This window comes from Doryrhamphus excisus, chromosome 6 (assembly GCF_030265055.1).
Source record: "Doryrhamphus excisus isolate RoL2022-K1 chromosome 6, RoL_Dexc_1.0, whole genome shotgun sequence".
NCBI lineage: Eukaryota > Metazoa > Chordata > Actinopteri > Syngnathiformes > Syngnathidae > Doryrhamphus > Doryrhamphus excisus.
The window spans coordinates 7,104,968-7,124,976 of NC_080471.1; the positions used below are offsets into that span (position 1 = coordinate 7,104,968).

The following is a 20,009-nucleotide window of genomic DNA, read 5'->3' on the forward strand; positions in this document are numbered from 1 at the left end:
CAGTCGCTCCATGAAGCGTAAAACACTCCCCTGAAGCCCTCTGACGTCTGAATCGCTGAAGCTTTTGCCTGCGTTTACCTCAAAACACGGGCTTGTTTAGCTTTGACGCAGACAGTGCTGGATGGGATTAAGAGGGCCTGAGCAATCATTGGCATCGGTCTCTGGTTCGTGAAGCCAGCGGGATAATTGGGAGCAGACTGGGGATGAGTTAAGGGTTTGGTTGATGGGATCTTTTTGACAGTCGGGAGGGGGCGCTGATTTGGGAGGGTCTCTCCACCTCCTTAAGGAGATGTAACATGATCTGGCAGATCAGGGAGCAGGAAGAGATTTGGTCGTTTTGCCTAATAAATGTGTCCTCCTTCATATTCAACCCACTTTGGGGTGTATTTTTAGAAAGATACTCATCCATGGTGATTGGTCTTTGAAGGTTCACTTTGTATTAACGTTGCAGTGTTCGTGTTGCTCCTTCCAAACTGTGCTTATCAACCCTTAGCTATATTTGTACTCACTGGAATCTCCAATGTTAAAAGTCTGCAGGGAAACTGTTACGGGACGGTCATTTGCAAATAGGGCTCAGACGTCAAAGATTTAGCTGAGTTTGTCAGATGTTTTCCTTCCGTTTTGCGCCATTGTAACCTTGCTATGTCCCTATTTAGGAAACAAGTCAATGCATAAGCGACATATGACTTTATGAAGCCTTGAACCTTTCAATTCATTTCCTGCAAGACACAAAAAAAAACCCTTCCTTTCTGTCTGCCAGCACAAACATAAACAAGAAAATAACCACTCATTACACAGAGATCATAGGAAGCCTCCACTTGGTTGGATCAGAGGCTCTCAGTATAATTTGGTGTTTGTTTACACATTCTGCGAGGTAATAATTTAGCCCATTCTTATGAATCCCATTGGAATAGGGAGGCACAATAACAAGAAAAGCTATATTTGTATGTATCTGTCAGTCAAGGAAATGTAACAATCGTGTTGTATATTTAAATAGAATTGATACAGTTTAAAAAAAACATGGAGGCAGTTTGATTGTTTGTGCTGACCCCCGTCAGTTCCCGTCTGTTTTTTTTTACCGCTGTCTCACATTTATCCTCTCTGAACAATGGAATGAGACGATGGAGAGTGCACAGCACAGCAGGATGAAAAAGCTATTAATGTTTTTTGGACTGGACCTGGGCCTGCAGGGTGCGAGAATGGATGAAATGTGTGTGTTGCTTTGGCGGTTGACATTGTGGGGGAAATACAGGACCAATAAATGTCCTGACTCCGGTTGCATTCATGCATTCAGTCAGAGTTGGCCTGTTTGGCTAACGGCCAGCGCTTAGCTATGAAATCAGCTTGGGAAAGCAGCGGGGGCCTGGTCGGGCGAGGGACTCGACGAGAGAGAGCGGAGTGAGGGAGACTGCTGAGCTTAGATAAAATTCCATTGTTTATTTGCCTGACCTCCCCCTCGTTCCCCTCCATACGTCCTTCCTTTACCATCAAGTCTTCTTCTTCAGGAAGCAGGCAAAGTGGTGTGCAAGATAGAAAGACTGTAGAGGTTTGCCATTCCGCAGGCAGTTGGCCAAACATTCAGCGGTGTATTAAATTGATAGCAGACAGAGATTTGGCTGGGGCCGAAGTCAACCACATCTTTAAAGGATTGAGTCCTCTACTCAGCATGGGTGCAGAAAAAAACGAAAGAAAATAAATCTTTTTCCCTACTTTGCATTATATGAATCCAAATTTGGGCTATCACGTTCCTTCATTGCTCCACTTTTATTTTTAAAGCAACTTGTATGGTGCAGTGTCAACGTCTAAATGCAGCCGGTGACTTTTGTCCTTTTTAGGCATTTAGAAAGAAGAGACAGGAGAAGAACAAGCGAGGGACGATGAGGTCACGTTTAGCTGTTCCTGCAGGGCTGGATGGTGTGATGGAGCACAGGATCTTTATGAGAAGCAGCTGTTTGGGAGAGAGGGAAAAAATACCACTTGTGCAGCCTTCAGGAGCTCACTGACAACAAGCTAGAAGCCTGATAAAATACTGGCAGCACCACCTGCACTCGGAGCTCTAGTGAATACTCCAACACCAAAAGATGATGTTTACATGTGGACACCACCGGCCCAGAACCCCTGAGTGTGCATCTCCTTGGCACGAGTCAGCTCTTGTCTTGCCGTAGTCAGCGGCTTTCACAGCCAATGGAGCATGTGGTATCTGTCAGTAGGAGAAATCCCTTTCACACTCACAGGTTGGTGAGTGTCAGTGAAGGGAAGCAGAGCTCCAACTTGTTCCGTTTCATTTTTCAACATTATCTTGTAGAATCTTTCCAAAAGACAAGCATGCTTCGTGATTGTCCTCGTACTCCCACCAAGGAGTATGCTTTCATTGCCCTCTTACAAAGCGAGATGGACTGTGCAAAATGATGATTTAAAACACACAACGCATTGATACTAGCTAACTAACACGACGCCACGCTAATCACTAATCACAGAGTGGATACCTAGCTCTCAATTTCGCTACAAAGACTCAACAAGATGCTAGTTTGCCAGAGGACTGGAGTACATATTGTGTGCTGGAAGACACGGCCATCCCAATGACCATGGAGATTGTCGCTGATGTTGTTGACTGAGCTAGCATAACTATATGTATCAACCGGTAAAAAACATTTCGGTCAAAATACGGCAAGATGTATGATCACAGCGTGAATATCAAACCATGCAACATTGTTAGAGTTGTTTTTTTTAGAGACATTCATATTCGAAATAGGTGTATCTCAATGATAGCAGACCATGGAGATTGTAAGTGTTGTTGTCGCTGTTGTTGTTGTTGACTGAGCTAGCATAAGTATATGTATCAATGCGTGAAATACAATTCAGTCAAAATACGGCAAGATACTGCAAATATTACATGTTATCGTCACTGTACGTGTTAATGTATGATCACAGCGTGAATATCAAACCATGCAATATTGTTAGAGGTGTTTTTTTAAGAGAGATTCATATTCAAAATAGGTGTATCTCAATGATAGCATTGTAAGCTAGCTGAAATTAACTCGTTTTCTTGTGTCATAATGCACCGAAAAGAGAAAGAAATATATGTTCAAAATGGTAAAAATTCCAACAAATTTCCAGCAAACTTTGTGGGGGGGGGGGGGGGGGGGGGGGTTGGCCATTGACCAAGGATCAAGGGCCCATTCAATTCCATTGACATCCTGATATACTATAAATCTAGAATTAGAAACATTTACTTATAAAGTGAATAATTGATGGAGAAAACTAACCTTTGTGGTTATAAGGACTACACAAAAACAACAGATCTCTGAAACTTTGTGGCAATGTTGGGCATTGACATATTCTGATATGAGCGTTTCTATTACTCGCGTTTATTTGCTACCATATTTGCGGGGGGTCGCGAACATAAGTCCCGCAAATAACAGGGATCTGCTGTATGCAATTCTGGGTTTGTTTTACTACTAGCTGAATAGCTAGTGTATAGAAATCTGCTGCAGGGGTTTGTTATGCAACTGATTCTAAGCGCTGATGCTCTCTGTGTGACCCACCGCTATCTCTGTCTGGCAAACGCTGGAAGGCTTTTATGGGAGTGAATCGGAGCACTGAGAGTCGGCTTTGTTTGTCCTGTGGACACGGAGATGGAGGATTTATGTTTTTGATTTGCAAAATGGGCTTTGGCTCAAGGCCATGTATCCTAAGTGCTGATTCAAGGAAACAATGACCTCGAATTTACAGCGTGATCTCATCAAATGATTGTACATTAGGGTGCATCAAATTTGAATGGGAAATTTTAAATTCATAATATCAATTTGGCTGGCATTCCATTTTTTTCTAATGAACATAAAAATGTCTTTTGCAAAGTTTTGAGGAAATCCATTGAGATTTAGGGGTGCCACCTCACACATAAACTTTTGTAAAATTTCGGAAAATGCAATTTCTAGTCCAATTGCCAAAAAGTTGACCTGGAAAACATTACCACTCTCAATAAATATGAGGCATCAGCAATACTGTCTACTCTATATTACTGTTGTTGATGTTATGCTTGCTAAGCTATTAGCTAACTGTCGTTAGCAAACTGTAGCTAGCTAATATTAGCTACAGTAGAGGCAATGAGCGCTAAATACCTATAAATATGACTACAAATCATTCAGATTACAAAGACAAAACCACTAATTTGCTAGTAATATGTAATAGGAGTATAAATACCAACAAAAACATAAAGATCACCTCAAATCTCCATGGCGACCATTGAACTGTTCACCACTTTATTCCACAAAAACAGATGTATGGTGGCAGCCCTAAATAATCATGGATTGGAAAAATATTTTGTATGTGTTGTTTCTACATATATTGGAACACTTTTAGTACCCAGCCATATCAAAATTCAATAATTGTGTTTTTTGATGCACCTATTGTACATTTATTGGATTCTTCTTTACACTTGAAAGTACTCATTTTTCTGCAAACCACCTGAACTTTTCTGTTGGTTTTCAATGATGGCTAGCAGCAATATCATTTATAGAACTTTACTTCTTGTAACCTCATAGTGCTTGCCGTTTCCTGTGATGTTTTTGTTGGCCTCAGGAGATGGCTTCCCTCACCCCTCTTCATTGTTACATCTTTTCCGTGGGGGTGAGAGGTCACCGTTAGCTGTGGATAGTCGTAGGACGCCCAGCTTTGTGGCTGCCGTTTCCTGAGCGACCCAAACCTGTAAAACTGGCAATTCTGTCAGGTTTACTAAATTCGGAGGAGCTCCTTGACAGGCTGATGCAGGTTCTGGGAAGTGCCATGCTGCAGTGCGAGTCAAGTTGGAGACATGCTCAAACCTGGCTGTGTTTATCTTGAAGCCACTCCAGTTAAAATGCCAAATTACCTTTTAAGGCACCGAGATATGTATTGGAAAAGCTCTTCATGTTTTGGCCCCGAGGCTCAAAACAATGAAGCAGGATGGCTTGGAAGTCTGCAGCGTTTTTCTCGTGTGCACCCATATACTTGTATTATTCTTTGCAATATCCACTTTCCTATTTTGACAACCCCGGTCTCCCCCATCTCCCTTCTTCTTTACAGCTCCCATCTTTCCACTCACTATGATATGCAGCAGCATTCACTCAAAAAAGGCACTACACATTCTTTAGAGCCCCCCCCATGTGAGCCCCTGTACAGTATTTACGTTATTGATGTCATTTGGTAAAAGGAGGAGAAAAATCAGTCGTTGTTTCGCTTCAAACCTGTGACCTGTGCCCAGCTTACATCTGAAAATAATTTGGTCCAGTGAGGGCTGATGCAAAGCCCACAAGGAGCTGAAGGGGATGACAAAGCAGTGAGACATGACTCACAAGAGCGCTTAAGCATCCAGGAGGATACTTAAAGAGTCCCACAAGTCCGCTTATATAGAATGTGAAGCATTTATGCATAATGTCCTAAAACGGTGGCATTTTGCAGACTTATCACTCGACCACTTGGGACAACAATATGTGGAAGTTGGCAGAAGATCCTGAGGAATGTGATGGTAGGATATTGTGCGTTCCGAAACTGTTGTATTTTACCCTTGTGGTATTAATAACGATGTGGATGGATGATACTCGCAACATTGCCTGTTTATTCAGCCATCTTGGATCAAATACCCAACACCCAAATCTGTCAGTTGACACAAAATTACAGCATCCTATAAAGCAGGGGTCTCAAACTCAAATTACCTGGAGGCCACTGGAGCTAGGGTCTGGGCAAGGCTGGGCCGCATCAGCCCCCCCCCCCCCCCCCCCAAAAAAAACCCATTTATTAAAAACAGAAAAATATACAAACTTTTTCAGTGCTTTGGTTCCGATTTTCTACAAGAAAAGCTCTGATAAAACATTCCACTGTTCTCAAATATCTTAATTTTTATTTTTCTGCACAAAATAAGATGAAAAATAAATAAACAAATCAAGAATAAAGAAAATAAATCAATCAGTAATAAATAAATATAATAATAATAATAAAACGGCAAATAATAAAAACTTAAGAAACCACATATAGTTGGTGGGTAGACAAATTATTTTTTTCAGATTAAAATTCAGCATTATTAGAGCCCTGTAGACATGACAAAACATGACTATAGTCACATTTATACTTTTTTTATTTACAACATATTGCGCAACTGCAAGGTCTTGAGACACATGCTAACTCGCAAACTAGAGAGCTAGCGACCTAAATGGTAGCCTTCGAGTTATTTCCTTTAAACTTAAATAGCCAAAAACTTACCACTTCCACACAGATAGGGAGGATAACTATTAACAGTTATTTAAACTTTAACATGAACATTAATCAAACGTAATAATTTTTTCTGGGTACATGATACCATACAGCATCCATATCAAACTTGCACTAACATTAAACTTTCATATCAAGGCGGGGGCCTCAAACTAGTGTCCTGCGGGTCACATTTGGCCCGCGGGCCGCGTGTTTGAGACCCCTGCTATAAGGCATTCATTTGGCTTTTACACAAACTAGTCCACTTGCCACATCAGCAATAGGTGCCATCCTGGAGAAGAAAGACTATATTAAGGAGAAGCTTGTCATTGTTTTCTGCATGTAAAACTATCATTATTACGGCATTGAATTGCCATTATTTTCTACTGGTAAAATAGCTTTGTATGTTTGGTTTTGACTTTTTATTGACTTTTGGGATCATATTTAATTTGTAACTAAAACTTACTTAAAATAAGAAAAATAATCAGAACAAGAAAATGCTGATTATTTTGTTAGTAACAAAAAAAGTCATGAAAAATAGGCACTTTTCTACCGTGAAGTAGCATTGCTTATTTCAAAATGGACTATTTTGTAGAAAACCTGTTTACGACCTTCTAATTAACATTATTAGAGACCTATAGACACTAAATAACACCCCTATAGTCACCTACACTCACATTACCCGTTATAGTTGACATAATAATAAAAAAATAAGACTTAAATAAGACACAAGATATTCACATGATGGCAGTAGGATTGTTCCTTGTTCTTTTTTTAACTTCCTGTTCTGTATAGTACTTCCTGTGGTGGCTATTGTCTAATCAGTGTAACGTTACCGGTGTAGAATGCTAAATATCATTGCAACATCTTTTGCTTGAAAATGATTAATTTAGTAAGCTAGCCAGCAATTGTCCCTCCCACTCTTACTATCTGTGCCTTTTTTCTAGTTTATGCTTCCTTCCTGCTCTTTGTGCATTCTCTTTCTGCAGCTGTGAGAGAATGTAGACTGATCATTCTTTTCTGCAATGATCTTCTTCTCAAGAGTTCAACATCTTGTCGGTCCTTGCAAACAGGAATGAAATGAAGCTCGCCGAAGGCAAAAAGACTTGCAGAATATCACTGGCAACTTTATCCATATCCATGTATGCGCACCAAATGCGTGATTTTCAAAATTGTTTCCAACCACATTACAAACAGTGAATTCTGTCATGAGATCTATCTATTAATCATTCAGGGTTGAAGATTTGAGATTTGTTCCATCCAGGAAATGTTAAAAGCCTATCAATGCCATCGAATTTTCCCAGGACATCTGGCTGAAGCTTCTCATGCATGCTGTTTTTACGAGGCTTTGTATGTGAGCATGCAAGCAGCGAACAAAGCATGTAGTGTCTTACTCAAAACAAATGGATGGCTCCGAGCCATAGACCTGACCTATTCTCCTTTTACGTCCAAATGCCTCCATGATCAACCCCCAAAGTCGGTGACGACTACGCACCGAGGCCTCACATTTGATGATCCATGTGGAAGATCTTACCACTGTGTCTCGCAAGAGGCTCTGGTTTCATTACGCTCTGACAAATGGACCAAGTAATAATTTCAAACTGGCGACGCACTCTCCCCTCGCACTTGTCTTGGCAGTGCACACTGAAAACCCTAATAAAAAACAGAAGGGAATTGCAGATTCTTGGAAAACTTTAGGTAACTTTATGGAGCATAGGAGACGCCAAAAGTTCATATTGTATGTTTCAGCCTTCAGACTTGTGATAGATTCACATATGATTAATCAAATCAGTACTTGTTGCATTGTGTTTGTCAACTGTTTCCCCTTCTTTTGTGATCCTGTAGGATGCCAGCTGCTAGCACAATGACTGGTGGGAGGGCGCTGCTGCTCTGTACAAACACTGACAACTGTATCTACCAATCAGTCAACGGGTACGTCTCTCCAGCTCTTCATTTTCCTCTTAGAATTGTTTCATTGACTTGATGCTACTGATGCAGGATGCCGATGAAACTGGTCATCTCGTACCTCGAGTCCGTAAAGGACAAGAGCAGGGCCATCTGGCATTTGGTTACTGTTATCGTCCCACACCCCCCCCCCCGCCACAGTTGAATACATTTCTGACCCCTCTACATAGCACCGTATGTCATCATTTTAATGCTCATTAGTGCTATTTATATTGTAATGAATGCATTTAGGTTTGTGCATGTCTGATAGAAGGATTACATTTTGTAGTTCTTCAGGAGTGTTAGCTCAGCTGGCCGGAGATCCTTTGTGTCCTCCTAGCGTCTCCCCTCCCTTTGCCCTCAATGACCCACATCTCCATCCCCTCATCCACTGTTTGACAAGTTGTCCATATTGCCCACTTTAATATCTACCTCTGACGTCTCTCTCCTAATCATAAACAAACTCACCTTTGTCCAAACCCCCCACACGGTTCCCCTGGATTCGCCTACCCCCCCTTTGTTGCTTCATTCTTAATAAAAACTGTTTGCACTGAGAGACACGAGGGGAGAGAGAACGAGAGCAAAACGGGCCAGGCAAAGACGAAGGGAGAGCCAAACTAATAAAACCAAATTTGGAAGAGGATTATTTGGCTCCATGTTCTCGTCAGGCACGATTTTAACAACTTATTTTCTTTAGAACACAAACTTGAATCAGTCATTTTGCCTTGTGATTTCCCCCTCGATAGCATGCATGCTACGTTTTATAGCACATAACGTCATCAGGACCACATTTCCTCTGTTTATTGGAAATTCAGCCATCTTTAAGATGCACGTTTACACCTCGGCCACTTCTTTGTCCGCTTTAGTCTCCTCTATAGTGTCTAGCATGTAAACTTTGACCTTGTTAGAAAGGGTTCAAAGAGTCATGACCCAGTAATCTTGCAGGAGTGACTCAGAGGCACCACGCTGACGTCTGAGCCCCCCTCCCCCTTTTTTCTTTTTTACTAGAATTCTTGTTTACCTCATAAAGATCATGCAGGTCTGTTTGGATTTGCCTGAATGGCATTGGCATTAGAAAGAAAAACACAACATTTTCTGTAGATTCATAAAACCTTACCAACTAGTGCAGATCTGCCCCAAAATGTGGTTCTTCACACAAATACATTATTATTATTATTATTTTACAAGAGAATGCCCACAAAAAAAATTCATTGTTTTCCTCCGATTTCAGATCAACATTTGACCTAAAAAAACAATTTGACTCACATACTTATTAAACACATTTATAGTAAAAATCGATATAGGTGCTCATCACTAAAGAATGCTAATGTAAGATGCTCCATTTAGCCTGCTCATCAGGCTAGTGCCAAGTCCAGGCCAAGTCTAACCCACACTGCTTTCATACTTCCAGTGATGACATATGGTCATTTGGGAATTTGCAGATGTTGAATCGCGAATGTGTGTGGATCCACCGTATAACAGAATGTTTTTAACAATTAACACAGTTTTTCAATGTACCCACAAGTCTTCTGTAGTTGCCAGGTGAGTCTCCTAAACCAGTGTTTTTCAACCGTTTTTGAGCCACGACACATTTTTTACATTGGATCTTGTGGCACACCACTAACCAAAAATGTTCCAAAATGTCACTACGACCTCACACGTGCATCAATAAGTCTATGGGAGGAACAAGGTAGGTGTTGCCACACGGACCAATATTACATTGCTCTGCCAGTCTTTACACCACAGACACTCCACAGTAGCCACGTTTTTACATCACCACTTTTTCTCTTTCCCAATGACCTTTCGGGAAACAATGGTATCCATAAAAAGGAATATTCCAATCTCTTGTCTACATGCGCCGTGAAAATCAACCAGAATAGTCAATAGGGCATGCCCAGTAAAACGTAAACATCAACATCACGTGATACCGGCTTCCCCGAGTTTTTCTTTCACTTGTTGGAATAACTCCGTATTGCCAGTTTTTCGTCTGTCCAGTCTTGAAATTTAGTTTGAATCAAAAACAAACTTTGCTTAGTCCAGTGCCGATTGCTGGCCTCCATTTTTAAAAGTGAAGAACGTGTGGATCTGCGTGTTACGTCATATCTGAGCATGCGCTGAAAGAACGCACCCGGGATCAATTTAAACAGGAAAAGATCAAATTCAATCTTGCTAATATTTTATAATTAAACTCAGGACATGTTTTATATAGATATATATATTCTCTTTTAATAAAAGTGGACTTGTGAATGGCGTATAGAAGGGTTTAGATTCTGTTTCACAGATGGCGCTAATGCAAACGAAAGCTGCTTGCCAACCGCCAATAAACAACAGAAGAAGAAAAACACCACGAAGAAGAAGGCACCCTGACAACTTTCCGTTTGAGCGGGTACAAGATACCTCAATCGGATTGGTTAAAGGAATATTCCATCCCTGTTCAATTCTTTCCGTTTGAGCAAATAAACCAAAGTGAATTGGAATATTTGGGTCCATGTATACTATTGACATAATGGCTATTGACATAATATTTGCAAATGATGATTAATAAATGTTAATTATAAAAAGTGATATTGGATAATTCCTCACGGCACACCTGACGGTTTCTCAAGGTACACTAGTGTGCCGCGGCACAGTGGTTGAAAATCACTGTCCTAAAGCATAAAACTGGCATCTCTGATTAGTTTTATTTGCTATTCACGCCAACAGTCGGCCCGTATAGATGAAGCATTGACTTTGTTTGTGTTGCTCATCCAGGCTCCAGTGCTGTGGCTTGAAGGTTGGGGAGGCTCCGTCTGTGGTGCCCCAGCGCCAAGAGGTGTGCGGGTTAACAGGGGGCAGAGACAAAAGGGACACTGCTGTGCCCGCCAATCGTCCCAGGGGAAGCCCGGGTCCTTCTGACAACATGCTGGCACACAGAAGAGCCTCCTCCACCACAAATGACCCGAGAACTCCTAACATGGAGAACGGACAGTGCGGGAAGTTGAATAAAAGCCAGGCAGGAGTCAAGGCTGCAAGCATCCGTGATAAGATCTCCCAATGGGAGGGCAAAAAGGAGACGAGCCAGGCCATTTCCACAGACACTTGTCCACTTAGCACAACACAAAAGGAAATTGAGGCTGTGAGAAAAAAAGAATCGAAAGCCCCGGAAGTCCAACGGACCAACAGCAAGAGGTTTGTCAGCTGGGAAAGGCAGGACTCGGGAAAGGAGAATGTTGGAAAGCTTGGGGACCTGAGGAGTAAATCACCAGAAGGCCCAACAAACAGAGACAAAGAACTGATCATGGAGAGAGGACTGAGGGCTGTGAAGGCAACAGAACAGCCTCAAGACAAGAAATCAGTTTTAACTCATGTTAAGAAACTGGAAAAAGCAACAAAACAAGTTCCCGATGGACCATCGTTGGCTTTTCCAGGGAATTACTTCTGCCCACCTTCCAAAGATGAGCTGGAAGAATCAGAAAAGAGGCTCAATGAACCCATTTTTGGTACTTTTGGGTCAAGACGGAGGAGAGATGGCGATCTGGAGAACGTGTACAGTGAACCAGGGGCTCCATCGATTAACCCTTTGCCAAAACCCCAGAGAACATTCCAACACCACACACCGCCTTCTACCCCAGTGTCAGGACCAGGATCTTGTAAGGGGAAGAGGACTCTGCCTCCTTTGCCCTCCATTCCGCCTCCACCTCTCCCCACCTGCCCACCCCCTGGAGTTTGTAGGAGAGTGTGGACAGACAAATCCCATGACAGCAATAACAGGTAAGACATGATGGGAAGTGTTCATTTCTTTCCCGAGCTAGGAAGCAGTCCTTCTTAACTGCACTGGACAATTCAAGACTGACTGATTGTCTAAACCAGGGGTCTCAAACTCAATTTACCTGAGGGCCACCGGAGCCAGGTTCTGGGTGAAGCCGGGCCGCATCAGGTTTTCAAAAAAACACCAACATTTATTAAAAACTGGAAAAAAAATCAATAAAAAAAACTATCTTCAATGCTTTTGCTTCTGCTATACCCTACACTTTTTCAGTACTTTGGTTTCGGTTTTCCACACCAAAATATCTGATAAAACATTCCACTGTTCTCAAATATCTTAATTTTCATTTTTCTATACACAAAATAAGATAAAAATAAATAAATAAACAAATTATGAATAAAGACAATAAATCAATCAATCAGTAATAAATAAGTAAAATAATAATAAAACAGCAAATAAGAAAAACGTAAGAAACCACATACAATTTTTTTTTTCAGATTCAAATGTACAGTATTAACAGTTATTTAACCTTTAACATGAACATTAATGAAACTTAATAATTTGACCCAATTAGCAAGTTAGCATCGTACTCAGTTCCATCTGGGAGCAGCGTGGTAACTTTAACAACATGTTTGATGAGATGCTTTATCTTGACGTGTATTTTCCCTTTTATTCCAAATCATTTCCTGCATTTATTTGTACCCAGCGTCATAAGCCTTTAGCTTCATTGCTAATCCAAAGCAAAACAGGGCGGGGTAACAGGGTAGGGTAACAGTATGGGCGGGGCAAAATCATGTTAATTGTGTCCGGTGTGCACACAGCTTTAAGCTGTCATTTCAACATTAAACTTTGGTATCAAGGTGGGGGCCTCAAACTAGCGTCTTGTGGGCCGCGAGTTTGAGACCCCTGGTTTAATGCATTGCCACCTTTAGTGCAAAAATACAACTACCATCCATTCATGCATTTTCTATTCCGCTTATGCTCATTAGTGTCATCAGGGTATGCTGGAGCCTATCTCAGCTGATGTAGGGCGAGAGGCGGGGTACACCCTGGACTGGTGGCCAGCCAATCACAGGGCACATATAGACAAACAACCATTCACACTCACATTCATACCTATGGACAATTTGGAGTAGCCAATTAACCTAGCATGTTTTTGGAATGTGGGAGGAAACCGGAGTACCCGGAGAAAACTCACGCATGCACGGGGAGAACATGCAAACTCCACAAGAAGCACACATTCAAATGCGGCCCGCGGGCCTCGAGTTTGAGACCCCTGGTCTAAACCATTTCTTGTAAAATACTGAAAACATTTCTATCCCCTGGGGGCCATGACAGAAAATAATTGACTGGTCTAAACAGCCCACATGACTAATGCTCAAGTATTAGTAACGCAACCACATTGTTTAGACAATACTGGATTTGTCTCCAACCGAACCCGGATCTGGAGTTAACCTGTGCAAGCCTGCTGAAAGACATCTGCTGTAAATCAGAAGCACCAGTGTGACATCACCCTGTTTCGATCCCGCAGAATTAGCTCACTGTTTGGATGTGAGGAATGTACACATAACTCATTCCGTCTTCCAGAGCGTCACTGGAGGAAGATGTAGCATTGTGAACAATGTCAAAGAAAAAAAAACAAAAAACCTTGGCATCAAAACGCATGTGCACGGGCCATTTTCCATGTCCATATGTTATCGAGGACTGACTTGCACAATAAGAAACGTGCAATGTAGACCTTAACTGGAGCTTCCAAGACTTCACAGAATTAGAGAGCATCTATTGTTCACCCCACCCCCCTCCCCCCGTCAGTGGCCTGGATTCTTGTTAGAAGCTTGGCTGGGATGGGTTACATTCCATATTGAGAGGCCTCCCTTTCTTTCGTTAAGTGTGCTGTGTCAAGTCTTTTGTTTGCTATTTCAAATTAGAAACCCCAGATAATACTATGATATATAATGTATTGCTGTAACATCTCCGTTATGCTTACAATTAATGATAAATCATGCAGAGGACATTCAATTAAAAAAATTGACACAGGTCACACCATGGACAATACTACAGGCCAGGGATCACTAATTGGCAGACTGCAGTTCGAGTCCATGCTTTGAAAAGCCCTGGCTCAATGTAAATTGTTGGCTACCTCGCCCAAATATTCCCTGTTGTGCTGTGTCCTCTCCAGGAAGTCCTACGAGTTTGAGGATCTCCTCCAGTCGTCTGCAGAAGGCTGCAGGGTAGACTGGTACGCTCAGTCCCGCCTGAGCCTCACGCGCACTTTATCGGAAGAGAACGTCTACGAGGACATAATAGGTAAACAAAGAGTGGTTGTTTACATTGAAAGCATTTCCTTGTGGATTGAATGGTAACTGCGTATTCGGGGGCAGGGGTGCGGGGGCGTCGTTGGAGAAGTGAACTTGTGTTTGCTTTGCCCTGGTTTTAATTTAGAGGCACGCACACTGCTCCGCTTTTATTAAAAAAATTACATGATGCCGAAACCCGACCTAGATTCCTGCCTTATTGTCTGCAGTGTTTTACCAACCCCACCTGAAGCCTGTTGTTTCATATCATAACGTAACATGGAGGGACTGCCAACAGCGGCCATTTTATTGACACATAATAGCTTTAATGCGTCTTAGATTTTCCTCTGCAGTTGGCATGCAATGACTACTTTACTGCTGCAATTAAGCTTAGTTATAGTTGAGGGATACCGCACACTTTATAGCTTCCATCTTTGATGTCCTGTAACCTTTTAAACCCCAGGGGCCTTTCTGAGGTTCCCACTCCAAAATGACCTCAGCCATTACAATCATAAGCTAAGCTGGTAAAAGATGGATATGCCAATAAAAAATGTCTATTTTTGAAGCTGATGATGCTTGTCGAGCACTTTGAAGAGTCATTGAAACTCCAGTCTTTGTTGAGCCCCATGAGTCAGTCAAAATTCTTCTTAAAATCACCAATGATCTTCTTCTCTCTGTGCTGCTGCTGTGCTGTGAGATTCAAGATGGCGCCGGTGTGTCTGGCTCGCCGTCCCGCTCATCTCACTTTGGCTTTTCTTGTTTTTTTAATTATACTAAGGACCATAGACTCTCTGCTGGTGTATAACCGCCAAGAATTACTTAAAATCCAGCACATTGTTGCAGTATGTGTGAAACAAGAACATTGGGGGTCACACAAACCGCGTCCCTCATACCTGTCCGATGTGCCAAACTTTCTGCTGCGGGCAGAGCCGTCGCTTCCCAGGAAACGTAGACGCCGCCGGGGGACACGGGGTGGAAGACTCGTGAAACTCAAAGCTTGGCTGGCATTCTCTCCCGAGGTGGCACGGTCCCCACATAATATTCCGAGCGACTATAATGATTGTTTTCGCCGCTTCCTCTCTCGGCGTTTCCTCGCTTTCGTTGGGGCCTGGCTGGTGCCGATCGTTGGGCAACACGACGAATGCCCTGTACTGCGTACTCGCCGCCCTCATTGGGCCGCTGCCGGCGTCAGCCCCGGCAACCTTCGGCCGCTAAACCGTGCAGTTTCAGCGGCACTTAGGTGCCCAACGAAATGTGCACTGGTGAATGCGCGGTCAGTGTCAAGCAAGACGTTTATCCTCCAGGACCTCTTCAAATCGTACGGTTTGGATTTATTATTCATCACGGAGACCTGGATTAATGCCGGTGAGTCCGCTGCCTTCTCTGAGCTGGTGCCTCCTGATTGTACCTTCATCAACACGCCAAGAACCACTGGCCGTGGAGGAGGTATTGCTATTATTTTAAAAGCGTCTTTGCGCCATAAGCCACTGTCAGTGGCGTCTTTCGGCTCATTTGAGGTGAGCTGCTTCGAACTGCACCAACATGAGCGGGTGCTTTGCGCTGTCATTTATAGACCACCCAAGCACAACAAGGATTTTATTCAGGACTTTTCTGACTTTGTCGCTGCAATGCTGATAAAGTATGACAGAATTTTAATTGTGGGTGATTTTAATATTCATGTCTGCTGCCCTTCTACGCTTATGGCAAAAGACTTTTTAGAATTGATGGAAGCTTTTAATTTGACACAAAGTGTAGCAGGAGCTACACAGATACATGGACACACTTTAGACCTCGTTTTGTCTTATGGTCTTACTGTTCATAACGTCTCTGTAGGTGATGCGGTCTTCTCGGACCACAGTCCGGTTAGGTTTGACTTAGACGCACACTGTAACACCAGCCTGCCTGCTCCTGTTCGCTTTGGTCGCTTTATCAAGCCTGACGCGGCCTCGGCCTTTGCCACTCTGTTCTCCACTGCGTCTGAGGCTTTTATGACCTCCGACGCTGCACTGGACACCGAGCAGCTGATGAACTGCTTTACTTCTACCTGTGCGACTGTCTTGGACAGTTTAGCCCCTCTGAAAGTCATGCGCCCCAAAACTAAACAAGAAGAGTGGCTCAACGATGTCACTCGAGCAGCCCGGCGTGAATGCCGAAAAGCAGAGCGCAGGTGGAAGAAAGACGGTCTACAGGTCTCCTATCAAATTCTCAAGGACAGTTGGAGACATTATCAGAATGTGGTGAAGACTGAGAAAACAAAATACCTCTCAGACTTGATATCAGACAATATTAACAACCCACGTGTTCTTTTTAAAACTATTGACTCTGTTTTAAATCCCAGTCCATCCACTATACTTGAACAATCATATGAAACGTGTGAAAACTTTATGCAGTTTTTTAAGGACAAGGTTGCATCTGTACGAAGTAATATATCACCCCCCTCTTTTAATATGCCCACATTGACACAGTGCTCTAAAGGTTTTTATCAGTTTGAACCGGTGTCACTGGCTTTTATCACGGAGATGGTAAAGGGTCTTAAGCCTTCTTCTTCCCCCATCGACCCAGTCCCACCTCGCTTTTTTAGGGAGGTGTGGCCAACCGTGGGTCCTTCTGTGTGTGCCATCATCAACAGTAGCCTGGCCTCTGGTACCGTGCCATCTTTCTGTAAAAAGGCTACTGTTGAACCTTTGTTGAAAAAAACTAGTCTGGATCCTTTAATTTTATCAAATTATCGGCCAATCTCTAAACTGCCTTTTATCTCAAAGATTTTAGAAAGAAGTGTTCTTGCACAGATGCAACCTTTTTTAGATGAGAATGGGATTTTAGACACTTTTCAGTCAGGTTACAGGGCTTTTCATAGCACTGAGTCTGCACTTTTAAAGGTTTTTAACGACCTATTTTTAATAACTGACTCTGGTGGTTCAGCCATTTTAGTGCTTTTAGACCTGACTGCTGCTTTTGACACAGTGGACCATACCATTCTTTTATCTCGCCTGGAGAACTGTGTGGGTGTCAGGGGGTCTGCTCTTGAGTGGTTTAGGTCGTACCTGTCAGGGAGATGCCTTGCCGTGGGACTTGGGGGATCTTACTCCTCCACTGCTCCGCTTGACTGTGGAGTTCCGAAAGGATCAATTCTTGGGCCCATTTTATTTGCCCTCTACCTGGTCCCACTTGGCGCAGTATTTAAAAAGCATGGCATCTCCTATCACTTGTATGCGGACGACTGCCAGCTGTACTTGCCACTCGCAAAAAATAATCATGCCCCCCTGACACCCCTTCTTGAGTGCTTAAGGGATGTCAAGGCCTGGTTGGCTCACAACTTTTTAATGCTTAACGAGGAGAAGACCGAAGCTATCCTCCTCAACTATAAAGGCCCCCCTATAGACTTCGGTCCCCTCCAAAACAACATTCGTCCCTCAGCCACCAGCCTTGGCGTCATAATAGACAGTGATTTTAAACTCAACAAACAAGTTAATGCAGTTATAAAATCCTGTTTTTATCATCTTCGGCTTTTATCTAAAATTCAATCTTTTTTATCTTTGCAACACTTTGAGCAAGTCATGCACGCTTTTATTTCATCACGTCTGGACTACTGTAATGCACTTTACTCTGGAATTAGCCAAAAGTCTCTCTCCCGCTTACAGTTAGTCCAGAACTCTGCGGCACGGCTTTTAACAGGAACCAAAAAGAGGGAGCACATCACCCCAATTCTGGCCTCCCTTCATTGGTTGCCTGTTCGTTTTAGGATTGATTTTAAGATTTTATTGTTTGTTTTTAAGGCGTTGAATGGGCTGGCCCCCAAATACATCTCGGACCTCATCCAAGTTTACTCTCCAGCTCGGTCACTGAGGTCCGAGGGCCAGCTCCAACTTGTGGTGCCCAAGATGAGACTTAAGACCAGGGGGGACCAAGCCTTTTCTGTGGTCGGCCCCAAACTATGGAACTCTCTGCCCTCCCAAGTAAAAAAGGCCCCCAATATCGAAAGCTTTAAGTCTCGTCTTAAAACCCACTTTTATTCTCTGGCTTTTAACTCAGAGTGAGTCGTATGGTCCTGTGTCTTTTAGTTCTTTGTTTTTATTGTAATTGGTTCTATTTTTTATACTTTTATTGCTTTGTTTCTTGTTTTTAATATTTTAATATCTATTTTATTATTTTATTTCTTAAATGCTCTTTTAGTTTTGGATTATTACTTTTTATTTTTACTCGTCTGTGCAGCACTTTGGAAACTCTGTTTATAAAATGTGCTATATAAATAAAGTGGATTGGATTGGATTCTCTCCTCCGACTCCGGCCATCTTACCATCCTCATCCTCATCCTCATCCTCATAGACCTCCCTGCAGCCTTTGACACCATTAGCCACTCCATCCTCCTGTCCCGCCTCAAATCCAGCCTCAATATCACTGATTCTGCTCTGTCCTGGTTCCAATCATACCTCACCAATCGTCAACAGTTTGTGCACATAAATAGCTGCTCCTCCTCCGTCGCCCCTTTACTTCAAGGTGTTCCCCAAGGTTCGGTGCTTGGTCCTCTTCTCTTCATCCTCTACATCAGGGGTGCTCACACTTTTTCAGCATGCGAGCTACTTTTAAAATGACCGAGTCAAAATGATCTACCCACTACAAAAATGCAAAACATCTATTTATTTTAAAATGTATTGAGGATTATTTGTACGTACAATGTATGTTGATGTACCTTACATAACCAAATGAGCCAATATTGTAAAACACACATAATTAACTATTAACATTTTTTGTAATTACCTGAGTTTACTTTAATGACTTGCACTGAATTGAACCAGCCAGGGATGCATAGTCCGGACAGTAGCTGCTGATAGCCAGCCTCAAGCACACTTCCAAATGTTTATCAGTCATGGATAATATCCGTATCATAATATCCGTATAATATTCCATATCCGTATGGAAGTGATATGTTTTTTGCCTTTTTACTTGGTCCAGTTTTTGCCTTTTTACTTGGTCCAGCTCCTTCACTCATTTTAGTGACCATAAACTTTAGCGAGGGCTTTAAAATCTCGCAATTCGCCGACTAGCTTAGCACTTTGCATCGTTGTTTACGCATGAGCGGTGACCTAAAGGTCAAAATTCAGTTGTCATCTGATTGGTTGTCCTTTATGTCAATCAAGTAACGGGGATGGATGATAGGCTGACATCGTAAGTTCTGCTGCACTTAGAGACGTTGTTTGATTTGATTGGTCACCCGAAGGGCAACATTCAGTTGTCATCTGAATGGCTGCCATGTATATCAATCAAGTGACGGCATTGATGCTAGGATGATATTTTTTTAATGTCACGCCGCGATCGACCAGCGATCGACCAGTACCACCTCCGCGATCGACCGGTAGCTCGCGATCGACTTAATGAGCACCCCTGCTCTACATCCTTCCACTTGGTAATATCATCTGTCGACATGGCCTCAATTTCCACAGCTACGCCGATGATATTCAACTATACATTTCTACCACCTCCATCAACTCCAACATCTACTCCACCCTCACCAACTGCTTAGCTGATATCAAAACTTGGATGGAACTAAATTTTCTTAAACTTAATAGTGACAAAACAGATATTATCATCATCGGTCCCAAAAACATCCCAACACCCACCCATAACTTCCATCTTCAATTTGACAGCACCACCCTCACTCCATCCCCGCTCATCCGCAACCTTGGTATCCTCCTGGACCCCACCCTTTCATTTGAACCCCACATCAAACAGTTAACCCGGACTGCATTCTTCCATCTTAAGAACATAGCCCGACTCCGTCCATCACTTCCATTCTCTGCCGC

The 20,009-nt window shown here is 42.7% G+C and overlaps 1 protein-coding gene across 4 annotated transcripts in view; it reads left to right on the forward strand.

Moving 5' to 3' along the window:
* si:dkey-82f1.1 (DENN domain-containing protein 2A) overlaps positions 1-20,009 on the forward strand; it is a 51,916-nt gene that overhangs the window by 15,454 nt on the left and 16,453 nt on the right. For 2 of the 4 annotated variants that reach the window (XM_058075088.1, XM_058075089.1), the window contains 3 exons: positions 8,071-8,157; positions 10,921-11,919; positions 14,094-14,221. In XM_058075088.1, coding sequence (XP_057931071.1) covers positions 8,071-8,157; positions 10,921-11,919; positions 14,094-14,221 — 1,214 coding nt within the window. Of the gene's footprint in view, positions 1-8,070; positions 8,158-10,920; positions 11,920-14,093; positions 14,222-14,339; positions 15,655-20,009 lie in introns of those variants that run through there. The other 2 variants (XM_058075090.1, XM_058075091.1) reach the window with 2 other exon arrangements.